Here is a 13,030-nt window from a genome sequence, read left to right on the forward strand (position 1 = left end):
CTTCTGGTCCTGAAATAATGCTTTTGGAAAATATTTGCGTGGGAGCTGGTGAGCTCTGATCATACAGCACTTCATTTGTGCTCATGTTTCCTCAGCAAGTCTGAAAGAGCTGGCTCTTTTGCACAGACCTCTGTTGTCAATGGCTGTGTTTTCCCTATTTCCCTCTGTTTCTCCATGGGAAACTACAGGAGGGTGAGATGTTCTTTGCTGGAAGATTCACATCATTTTATAACACTGTGGACAGTAGAAAATTAAGTCTCTGCAGGGGAATGTGATCCACTGGGCAGGGATTCTTCCATCCATCGCACAAGAATTTGTTCTGGCCTGAGAGATTCACTTTCACCCCAAAGCCCTCCAGGCTGTTTCTTGTTGTGCTTTTCCTCCCCTTACTTGCTCATCCCTGGACTCCTTCATTTGTGCTGCCCTTCCTGGCCAAGCTCTGCCAGCAGTCCCAGGCTCCACATTTCTTGTGTGTCTCAGCCTTAACCTCCAGCCCAATCTCCTTGTGAAATCTCAGACTGTAGCCTCACTCCTTGCTTTTCTCCTCCTCTTTTCCCAGACTCAGCTTTTCAGCCTGGGTCTTTCCTGTTCTGCTTTGCTACCACCACCTTTGCTCCTCCTCCAGGTACTGCTCCAGCTCTCTGTCACAAGCACACCACAGCAGCATTGAGTGAACCACATACCAAAGAATTTTTTAATAGAATTTTGGGTTTAGGTTTCCTAGAGTTTTACTGAATTCGATGCAAAATGCCAGTGGGAGAGGATCAAGCAGGACCTGTGACCTGTGTCCTTCTGCCCAGCTACCTTGCAGTAGCTTGTTTTCAATTGTGTGCCAAAACAGGAATAGGATAAACTGGGATCCTGGGAGCTGCTTGTCTTGGCCTGGTTTTTAAATGAGTCTTTAGACAGTGTAAACTTGGGGTTGTGCTCAGGTGCCATGTGCTGGACTGTGCCTTTGCAAAAAGCCCAAACTGTGCTGTGATGATTTCTTTGCATCAGTTTGCAGTGTTGGGGGAAGCAGGTGAGAAAGGTGTTAGAGTGAAGCCAGATTCCTTAAAGAGAAGTATAGAAAAATACGGTTCTCTATCTTCCTTTTCAGTAATGGGTGAATGGAGAGAGCTGTATCTCTTGAAAATAAATCATCTTGAGTCTTATACCAGACTTGGATAGAACATCAATTGCTTAGAGGTGAAAATATGAAGTGGTAGGCAAGGGACCAAAACTATTTCCAGTATAAGTCATGTTTTTCTATGCATTTGTTCATGCTTAGTTCGTCTGTACATCTTTTCATGCTTAGCAGAAAGTAAAAGATTTGAGTTTTTCATTACTGTCCATCTTCAGAGGGGCTGTGGGAAGGGACTCTTCACTTTTCTAGCACACACTGATGGCTATTTAACAAGGGCAATACCAGTCAGGATAATTAACATCAGCATGTCAGAAGAAAACATTCTGATAGATTTCCATTCAGCAGCTCTTACCTTCTACCTTGAAAGCAGAAGAAAATGCTTCAGCTGACACTTGCTTTTATGTTGCTGCTTTGATCTCCCAACAGAAATGGATCTATAATAGCAGTAGTGACTTCCCTTGCTTCCTTTACAGAGAAGAGACCTTTTCAGTAACATGATTTCTTGACAAAAGAAAAAGGACATAGTGCTCCTTATTTTGGGGCATTGCACATTTCTCTCTTTCCTCTAGATTTTGTGGATGGACTGCCTCACAGGCTGGCTGAATGGTGTTCACTTCCCAACTTGTTTTTGCATCAAATGAAATGAATTTTCTTAGCCTTATATACCCCATCCTCCCTCTGATACACACTTCTGTTCTTTTGGCAAAACAAAATTCTGCATGAGTGTTAAGGAAGGCTGTTGCCAGTTGCATTTTTTGTTAAAAAACCTATTTTCAAACTCAGTCCATCCACTATGCCATATTCTTCATCCAACAAAAGGTTTGGATTCAATGTATTTGTGTCTTGGATAATATAAATTCAAGACCAAGCCTCATTTCAGGGTATGTCTTAAATGTGCTTTCATAAAATGGTTGGACTTACCCAAAAAAAAATGTTTGCCATCTAAGAAAATGTTTGTCACCTAATGGAAGGCAAAACCAAAAACATACAGACATTGAGATCTGTTGAAGCAAATAATTTTCTTCTAACTGATGTGGAAAGAAATGCTTGAAATACATCAAAGCTACCACTGAAATGGAATTCATTGTCATTTTAAATAGATGGAACTGAGAGGCGTTCCAGTCTCTCAGGATTCTGAGTTACAGTTTGAACACTTTCATATGAATACTGATGAATACAGTAACTTTGTGTCCTGTAGCTGATCTTGAGAGCAAGTAACATAGATGTGATACTTCACAGAGTGTATTTAGAGATTTTTCCTTAATTTTATGGTGTGTACAGCACTCATTGTGCTCTTCTTTACAGTCATCTCTATAAGGACATCGTGTTTTCTTTCATTTTCCCCCGAATTAAAGATTTGTAAAATAATCTGAGAGACCTCAGAGACTGGAAAAAAAAAATTAAAAAAAAAAAGATGTTTCTTTCTACCGTGTAGCCCCCTCTCTTGGAAGGACATATTTTCAGTTCCCTGGGCTTTGGAAAGTTTCAAACTAAAGTTTTTTAATTTTCTGGATTAATTTTCTCAGTGTTAAGCTGCCATGGTAATTGCTGGTGTAGGAGTATAGAGTCTCTAGGACAGCAGTAGAGCTGAGCAGGATGGAGACCTCATTCCCTCAGGAAAGGCAGGAGCTGTAGGCATATCCCAGTCCCAGCACATGGCAGTGGTGAGCTCTGTGCATCTGACACAGCTGTTTGGGCCCTGCAGGGCTCTGAGGTCTCTCTGCAGAGTGAAAGAAAAGGGCAGGCTCTAAGCACGTAGTCCTGGATTTCCCTGGCCTCTGTGCCTAAATCTAAATCTAATCTAAATCTAAATCTAAATCTAAATCTAAATCTAAATCTAAATCTAAATCTAAATCTAAATCTAAATCTAAATCTAAATCTAAATCTAAATCTAAATCTAATCTAAATCTAAATCTAAATCTAAATCTAAATCTAAAACTAAGTCTGAATTTATGGCACTTGAATATTTTAGCCACTCAAATCCCTCATTAGAGCTACCTCATAATTCTGCTCCAGAAGATCCAGAAGGACCCAGCTGAGCCTGTTTCTAGGAAGAACTGCCAAAGATGATCTCACATCCCCACAGCAGAAATGGCATCCAGTATGGTTAAGACCTTTTTCCGAAGCACAAAAATTACTGTCATTAAATATAATAAAATGTTATTTTACTTGAAGATAAGACATGGTGGGAAGCAGAGAGGCTAAGTTCAGAGTTAAGTGGAAATTCTTGAGAGGAAGAGGGTCTTTAATACATGGGCATTGAAAGTGGGCAAAAATGGAGAGGTGCGGAAGGAAAGTTTAAAAAATCTTCATTAAATTCTGATGTAAACAGACAGAAATTTATCTCATAGCATGAGAGAAAGCTCATCATGTGCAGTTTTGCAAGCTTGTTGCAAAAACCCTATTTGTTATTAATACAGTTCATCCAGGTAACAATAAGCTATGGCTGGACCAACACAAATGTGTTTAAATGATTTTTTTTATGTCTAGTCTTGCTGGTTTATATTAAGCAAACCACTCTTATTTTGGAAGGTATAATTTAAACAAAATTTCAATAAAATTTCAGATTCCAAATACTGGGCCTGGGTGTTTTTTTGTCTCCTAGAAGCAATCCCTTCTCTTCAGCCCACTCTAAATACATTTCTAACTTTTCTGGCAGGAAATCTGCAGCTCTCAAATCCCTGGAGAGAAAACAAGATTTTATTTTTGCACACACTTGTGAATGTGTTTGCATTATGTCTCATTATATTTCAGCACATTATTTAGCTTGGAAGATTGAGGCTCCTGCCATCCATGGACAGGAAAAATCTGTTTTCTGTGTTATAACTGTTATCCTATGTATGTTTTCCTGTAGGTGTGGCTTGTCATTTGTAAAGGGATATATATTCCAAAGCTGTTGATGAACGTGGGGCAAATGAACTCTCACAGCCACCCCTTTTAGTTATAGGTTAATGTGTATATGCCACATAATGAGCATATCACAGTGTGAAAGATTAGAAGGATAAGCATTATTTTAATGGAATGAGTTTTGGAATAAATGTCTTCAAGAAAAACACAAGCATATTTTCAGCATCTTTTACATCTCATAGTATTCATTTCTGAGCTGATTTAAACAGTTGATAGGAAGTGAGAAAATTATTTTTGAAGTGTACTAAGTGGAAAAGATTTAATTTGGTCTTCTCAGCTAGTACAAATAAATATTCCTTCTTCAAGGAGAAAAATAGTCAAATAATTGGTTCATACATATGTATGCTCTTTAAGAACAGCAGCATGAAAACAGAGAAATATGTTTGTGGTGTGTGTTGCCGGGGGAATATTTATTTTTAAAGAGAAGACAAATTACAGTGAGGCTAATATGAAGTAATGAAGGATCCAGAAAAGGCTTGTTGTCTGGATCTATTAGTCTTCAAAATAAAAAGAAAAAGTGGAATAAAAGACTGGTAATATGAAACGGTATTATTTTAAAAATGTAGTTCCCACATTTTGACCTGTAGGATTCAATATTGCTGCTACAAGCTTTAGCAGATGCTTTATCTAGAAGAAAATAATGAGAAGAAGGCAATGAAAGTTAGTGCTATGGTCTGAGAGCACACTGTCAGTAACATATATTTTCTCCGATTTATCTGCCCACACTGTGTGGTTATGCCTCCCATTTGCAAAAAAAAATAAAGCTATGACACTTGCTCAAAGCTGTGCCTATAAGAGGGGAAAGCATTTCAGAAATCTCTTTAAAATATATGTTAAAACACAAGGCAAGCAGCCTTACTTTATTTTATTGGCTCTTCAGTACTAATGCGCACCTCTGAAAAATGTAACATTAAGCTCAGTATTGAAGAAAGAGGAATGCTGGCTACAGGAAACACTTTGAAACACTCCGGTGGACTCGGTGGGGCTTCAGCAGACTGAGCATTTCCAGGCCCTTTATTTCCTGGAGTCTGTGGCTCAGCAGTGACAGAGCAGGTGGAAGCCCAGGGGGATGACAGCTCCCGGCTGAGGTGGGGATGGAAGGGCAGTGATTGTCCAGTGTCAGTCAGAGTGTTGTTGAGCAGGGGAGGATTTCTGTGCTGCAGTGCTCACAGATGTGCACAGATGTTTGCACCCCACACAGGAGCAGAGAGTGCCCTGCCAGACCTTGGGGAAGGCAGGATTTATGGAGAACCACGCGGGGTCTTGACAAGGGCGTGCAGAAGCAGCAACCCAGCTCTCATCATGTTTGCATACTTGATTTCAGCTCTCCACATCTGCCTTCAGCTGGACTCTGCAGATGCAGTGATCCTCTGCTCAGAAGCAGCCTCGTGTGCTCCTGCTGGCCTGAGCTGGCCTGAGGACGAGGCACAGGTTACAGCTGCTGGTGTGGCTGCAGCAGGCTCTGCCAACCCTCTCTGTACTCTCCAAGATTATAATCCTGGGTGTTCAGATATAAATGGGAAGTTTGTGGCCTTATAGGAGATGTTTGATATAATTGAATGTAGAAAAATAATCCATAAATCTGTATTATATGGATGCTCATTATATTTGTTAAGATGATTTCACTGTTGCTTGCTGCCCTGAACACTTTTTCCAGTTTATCCCTGGTTCCAAGGTATATCTTACAAAGCTAGCTCAAATTGTAAATTCATTGCAGTAGTGTCTGACTCACCTTAATGTGTGGATATAGAATTTACCATGATAGGACACAGGACTTAGAGCAGACTTAGAGCATTCTCTCATTACTAATTAAACACAACAAAATTGCCTCAATACTTTTGCACAGAGGCTGGAGAATATTATAGTCACTACAAAACTGTGTAGAAAAGTCCTAATTAAATTGTATAGTACTCTTCCAAGAGGGATTTTTCAAGTACAAAATTATCACTGTGGGAAAATTCCAGGGCTGTATTATAGCACACATCAAAATAATGGATAGTAAGAAACAAAAAATTCTCAAGAGCACTAGTTCCAACATAGTTTGTCCATGAAAATGTCTTTGGCTAAATCTAATTCCATTTAAAGGGCACTGGTTTTACATAACTCTGTATTCTTGGGCATACATTTTAGGACTTGAACTTTATGATTGTTCTCAGTTGTGTTTCTCTTAATGGATATAGAAAGTTACAGTAGTTTTTATATGCCTGCTTTGTTGTTTATAATGAACTTGAAGAAACCCACAAACATTGAACAGCAGAGCTCTCTGTCCTATATTATAATTTTAATTCTTTGGAAGGACTCATGAGGACAGTTGGGCAATTTTGTAAAAAAAATGGTTTAATTGATTAGATACATTGCTCCTTTCCAATTAAAAAGGACAAAAAAGGGAGTTTGTGACTGTGAGCCAATTTCATTGATGTATAGAGCATAGCTAATATCAGTCATTATTGAGGTCTCGATTGTAGCGTGTGTTTTCTCACAAACATGATTATAGGAAGCTCATTTGCATTGCTAAATGAAGGCTAAAAAAACCAAAACATTTTTCCCTGCTGGCCAGAGCATAGCTGATTCAATCACTAAAATACAGATAAACAAAAGTAACTACTCTGATGAAAGCTGAGATGATGAAACACAATGTGCATAAGAAATTAGTCATTTAGCTACTAGTATGCTCTCCAGAACAAGAACCACAAAGCTCCTCTTTAAAAATCACACCAGTCATGGAAGTTTTTGTGTGGCAGCAGAAAGATCTCTAATAGCTTTACATTATCTCTCATTCAAAATTTATCACAGGGTGTGTTGGTAGAGTATGCTAAGGGACTGAACTTCAATGGATTTGTAAGAAAAAGTAATTCCTGCTTTCCCCATCAGGACTGATGACTTCAGCTGCTGCAGGGGATGTAAGCTGTTGTCCCTTTTGCTGCACTAGAAGGCAGAGCCTGAGCAGCCCAGCATTGCTGACAGGGGGTCATTCCTTCCTTTGCTTCTTAATCAGAATCAGCACAGATGGACTCACTTTTTCATGGATGAAATTTGGGTCAAATATATAAATAAAGGAGATTACTTGCAGGGCAGTGGTCAGTTCCAGCTCTTCTCTTGGGGCAGGTGCTAGAGCAGTGAGGCTACCAGAAGTAGCCTTTTAAACCTGTAGCTTTTTATTAATACACTTTCAATATCTCCTTGCTTTCCAGCTCCCACCCAAAATGTAAATGTAGCTGTCCTAAACCACTAAGCTTCTCCTATGCTGGCAGCCATGTTTTTCATAGCAAAAGTTTTGGCATACCTCTCCATGTGGAAAACAGAAAAATTCTTTGGGTCTGATTCAGCCTACTTCAGCTTCTCAGTACACCCCATTGCAGCAATATTTAGGTTTAGTTTAAACAGTCAGAAATAATTTTGAAATTGTGATCATGTGTTCCTGCAAGTAGAAAACATCTAAATGACTGGAATGGATGGATCAGTGCCTATTATTTCCTCTATAATGTATTTAGCTGTCATTTTAAATAATGCGCCAAGACTTACAACCAACCCTCCAATTCCCCCAGATCTACAGGAAAATCTTCTGGAAATATTACATTAATCATTTTTGTCAAGGCTACAGATGAAAGGAGCCATTTGTACTCTATGACAGTTGGTAATTAAACATTTACAGTGCTGTGCCAATATTTGATACACAATGTAGAAGGAGCAAAGTGAACAGAAGGTAAATCTGGCAGAGTTTAACTTGGAGTGAGGCTGTGGGAATGGGTATGTGGGATCAGAACTGCAACACCACAGAGCAAGAGGCATTGCAATAAACTGTGGTTGCAGCAAACTGCTTTTCCAGCTGTGCTAGACTTTTTTCTCTCTTCCCTGGAACAGAAATGAGAAAAAATATTTTTATCTTCTAAATGAATTGGAAAACCAGGTGAGACTTTGGGAGTCACGACCGCTGGTTTGGCAAGACAATAAAGTTGTATAGAATAAATGAGACTCAAGGAGTTTCTTCTGGTTTTATGACTGCCCTGTTTTCTTTTTGTCCTCCATCTCACTGAGTGTGTTGCAAACACCTTCTATGTCTTATTTAGGACTTTCCTGTATTCATTTCTGTTGGAATGCAAGACAAGTGTATGTTTGTGTATTTTCTTGTCTCTCTGATACCACTTATGCACTTAAGGATGGAAACTGTTTGACATCTCTTACTCCCATTGAATGGAACAGAAAGGATCTAATTTTTTCATAAAGATTAGACTGCAACTTGACAAATTGTCTGTGTCATCACAAACCAGATTTATCTGACTAAATGTCAATGCACAATGTGCATGTCCACATCTGAGCTCTGTGCACTGATGTACTCCACAGAGGCAGAGCTACAGGGAGAAACATCTGCTAAAACAGACAATCAAGACAGGGAAAATGCACCACATCCTAAAAGCATTTTTTTCCCTTTTTCATCTCTATTTTTGAATCTGGATCTGGCTAATTCATTTTTCTTATGTCTAAACTAGCAGAGACTGTTACCACTGAAGATGAATAGATCACAGGGACACAGCTCAAGGTGTGGTGAAAGGAAGAAAGAGTTTATTTTTCCTCCCAGGATTTTTAGGTTTCTGACCACAGCCAGGGATTGGATGGTCAGGATAACTTTCCCCCTGCACTGGCCATGAGAGATGCCCATCACAAGACGTGTAACAGAAGGAATGTACACATATCTATGTTTACAGTTACTGTCCTGGGAAAGTCCTTAGAAAACTATGTCAGCAAGCTCAGAAGCTGAGTTTTCAGGGTGACAAGAGACAAGTTCCAACCAATCATTTCTCAGGTGTGTCCCCAGGTTTTGTGATTTTTCTTGTTGTAAGCGTTCTATCCCCAAAAATTCTATTAAAAATACCCCTTCTTCATTTTCTTCTGAGCCATTATCAGAAGTTCCCATGGCAAGACAGCTCCTTACAACTACGTTGGTCAAAAGAAAAGATGAAATTAGAGTGTAGAAAAGATGAAATTAGATGTTCCAGAGAGATGAGGGTCCATCCCTAGAAGCTTTTAGAGTCATATTGGATGGGGCTCTGACCAGTCTGATCTAGTTGAAGGTGTCCCTACTGACTGCAGGGGAGCTGGACTGGATGACCTTTAAATGTCTATTCTAACCCCAACCACTCCATCATTCTTTGATCCAACATTGGGTCTCCATGCTATGGCTGAGGGCATTCACTGATCTGTGTAATAAGTTGACACAGATATGCAGCATAAGGTACAGCTTGCAGTCAGTGGAAGTGCCATGGACTATGGATAAAGCTGATTGATGCCATGATTCCATTTTTTTTGCAAGCAGTACAGTTTGAGAAATGATCGTGTGGCAACAAGCGTGAAATTAAAGTGTCTGACTGAGCTTGCATCCATGCACCATACTCTGTGCAAATATATTTAAGTAGATGCAATCTATTGAATAACCAGGATCCTCTCAAAAACAGCTTAGGAAAGCACTGGCAAAGATGCCCAGCAACAGACAGATCAGACTGCAAGTGTCTGGATTCTATCTGCAGCAAACTCCTCCAAATTTTAATGTAGTCATTGATGATCTTGCACTGTGTAGATCTTTCATTCTACCCACTTCTCATTCTATAAGCTTCCAAGCTTCTTGGACAGGAGAGGCTCTGCTGACCTGACATTCACATGAGCCGCATTTGGTGAAGTTCCATCTCAGATTTTCTCTCACCTGTTCCTGTGGTCTACAGGCTCAAGGCTGCGCAGATGGCAATAAGTGTTCTCTTGGAACACAGTTTCTGGTTTTCTATCATCCAAAAAGCATATGATTTGGGTGCTAAAATATGTACCAAAATGCAGTAGGGTTGTAAGGCTGGGACATTTATTTCAAAAATGCCTTCCCAGCCTCAGTTAAAGTGCTAGCACCTATGTGGTTGATGTACAAAATCACCCAGAGTAACTCTCCTTGCTCAAAATAACTGTAATCACAGAAAAAGAATCAAATGTGCAATTGCCCTTTCCCCCCATGTTTTTCCAGTTAGAAAATTTTATGTGGAAATTCTCCATGAATTACTAGTTCTCCTTATAAAACTCCATGTCTCTAGTCTATATCATCTGAGACATCATGGATCCTGCAATTATTTACTTATAATATTTACCTAGTAACTTTAATTGCTGTAGGATTACTCAAATAAAGAAAAAAATTTCTTTCAGATCCAGATTAAGGTCCAAGATCATCATTAAATTTGATTGAAACAGAACAATAGGTGTTCGCAGAAATAATGTGAAATCTTATCTACTTTGGTCCTTCCCAAGGGAAATTAATATCAAGAAATAAAAAAAAAAAAAAATAAAGAAAGAAAGGATGGATGTGTAATAGTTTATTCTGGGCAATGAAATCTGTTCTCTTATGACCAGAAAAATTTTGCTTCTTTGATTGATCTTATGATTGCTTCAGTCTATAACCAAATTAAGCAAATAGACCAATACCATGCTTATGACAGACATAAAATCTTTACCTTTGTACATTTGTAAACTGTTTGTTTTTGGTGATATGGAACACCATATCATTTTATGGAGTGATAAAAATCTGTATTTGAAAAAAAATTGTGACCAAAACTACACATAACATGAAACAAAATTTACAATAGATTAAATTACAAAGAACTTTGCTTTCTAAAAGATAGAATGGAAATGATGCAGCAAAAATAGATTATTTCAAAGAAAATCTCTTTCACTTCCAGAAACCTAACCTATTTGTTTCAAAAAGTTGAAATGGAATTTGCTTGCAGGTGGTAACCCTTCAAAACAAAAGCACAATCGGACAGAATAAACATGCATTTATTATCAAAATGTGGATGTACAAGTTGGAAAATACCATAAATGTTTGAAATTTTGTCTGCTGTTTAAAAGAAAAGGATTTAATGTCAGGAATATTTTGAATAAAGTAGGTTTCTTTCTATTCAAGATATTTTTATCCAAGATAGAGCCATGAAAACAGAGACACGTAACTTTTTAACATTTTATAAGACCTAGCTATGGATATGAGCAAATTCTTAATATTTTTAGCTCTCCTTACTAAGCTGCTTTTCAGCTCTGGCTCAGTCACTCTATTGTTACAAATAAAAAGGTCTTTCCTTGCCATGGTTACCATACATAACTAATGTATCTGATCCTGCATCCACTAATGTCACTAGCAAAACTTTGACTTGGCCATGGTGACATCTTTTACTACAGAGCAGAACACATAATGTTAAAGAACAAAGTAAATACACTCACACTGCAACTTTTTCAAAGAGTTTCAGGTATTTAAATGAAATTATTCCGTGTTTGGCCTATTTGACACTACATTTTTGTATTTACATCATGTACATCTGTTATAAATTCAATAGCAGGTGCTTAGAAACAGCTGTGTCCAGCAGTTTCACGAAATTTCAAACTGGACCATTTCAATTAACAGAGAAATTGGGGGTAATGATAAAGCCTTCAAGATAACGCAGGCCCCAATACAACGTTGTCTCTTGCAAATATCCAGGAATGTAGCAATCTCTGAGAGGCTGCCTAATGAATTGTTTCAAGTTTTCTTCCAGGATTTTGAAAACAAAAGTTACACTTACTTAAAAAACTGTGTTTTGCTGCTGATGGTCATTTTTCCAGTGGCAGAGTCAAGAGGAGAGCAGAGTTGTACATGGAAAATCTCAGCCAGTGTTGTGTGGGTTTGTCCTTGGCCAGGGATCCTGTTTTTGAGGGTTGGGTGCAGAAGAAGGGGTGCGCAGAGCGGAGCCCCCGCGGCCCTGGCGGTGTGCGGGGCTGTGGCTCACTAACTGCTGCAGCCTCGCGTGCAGCCGTGTCCCAGCAAATTGTTGTTCCGCCCGTCTTGGAGCTTCTCGTGGCTCTGAAGAGATGCTCTGCTGTCAATGCTGGAAGTCTGGCCACTTTGATCCTGCTGTCTTCTTAATCTGCCAGAGGTTAAAAACATTGATAGAGCTGTCATGCACAGGTAGCTGTATCGGAAGGACAGCTGCTGCCTGCCCTGTGGATAGCCACGTACTCCTGGGTATAGAACAGATTCCTGCACCATTTCACCTCTATCAACTGCTTGAGTTTTATAGCTGCCATTTACCATAAACACTCATGATTGCTTCCCCCTAAATATGTGCAATTAGGTCTTGGACAAGTCCTGCTCCCCTTACAGCCTACCGTAAAGAGCCAGCAGTGGAGAGTGTTTTCTGTGGCTTCAGCACATCTGCTCAGACTGTAACTTGGTAAAACCTCCAGGCAGCTGGAGGCTGATGAAAGCTGTTGACTGGGCACACAACAGCTACTCCCCTCTGTTGTCCTACCAAATTATCAGTAAACTTCATCAATAAAAGAGAAGAAATTAAATGAGAGTACTTTCAGTGTTCCTCTTATTACTTTCATGTTATCAGAGCCTCATGAGTGGTTTCAAGGAACAGCAACAAAACCCTATATTTAAAGACTGCAAAGTTATCTTCTCTTGACATTATTTTCTAGAAAACAGCCCTAGAAGCACCTGCAGACCCCACCAATTGTGCTATCAAAGAGCTTCTCAGCATTTCTGCTCAAAAGCAAATTCTGTGATTTTACTGTGACTTATGTCATATTCAGTATTTTCCTCCAAACATTGTGTAAATACTTTCAGGAAAGATTCATGGGGAACCTATGTGGTGGGAACCTTTTTTTATTTTTTGAAACATGAACACCTACTATTTTGAAGGATTTTTTTCTTTGGCTGTTTCTTTTCTCAAAATGGGAAATAGTATTCCTGAAAAAGGCACCAAGACTTGGCACCAGAGACACTACAGAAGAGCTCTTTGGTACAGCAGTTATAAAAGGTATATATGCTATACTGAAGAAAAAAACCAACAAATCCAACTTTTCAAGTAATATAGAGTACCTAGAAAATAGTCATTAAAGGGAAAGCATGCAAAAATCAAATTTAAAGTGTCAATTTCAAAGTCTTCAATACTTCCAGGTGGTGTAAACAATATGGAGACACCATACTGAACACTC

At 39.1% G+C, this 13,030-nt stretch overlaps 1 protein-coding gene across 1 annotated transcript in view; it reads right to left on the reverse strand.

The window, feature by feature from the left end:
- Positions 1-10,819: 10,819 nt before the first annotated feature.
- Positions 10,820-13,030, reverse strand: part of STK32B (serine/threonine kinase 32B) — a 154,357-nt gene continuing 152,146 nt past the window's right edge. The window contains exon 12 of the mRNA XM_086889185.1: positions 10,820-11,955. Coding sequence (XP_086745311.1) covers positions 11,817-11,955 — 139 coding nt within the window. The 3' untranslated portion in view covers positions 10,820-11,816. The remainder of the gene's footprint in view (positions 11,956-13,030) is intronic.

This window comes from Cyanistes caeruleus, chromosome 5 (genome assembly GCF_971803275.1).
Source record: "Cyanistes caeruleus chromosome 5, bCyaCae1.hap1.1, whole genome shotgun sequence".
NCBI lineage: Eukaryota > Metazoa > Chordata > Aves > Passeriformes > Paridae > Cyanistes > Cyanistes caeruleus.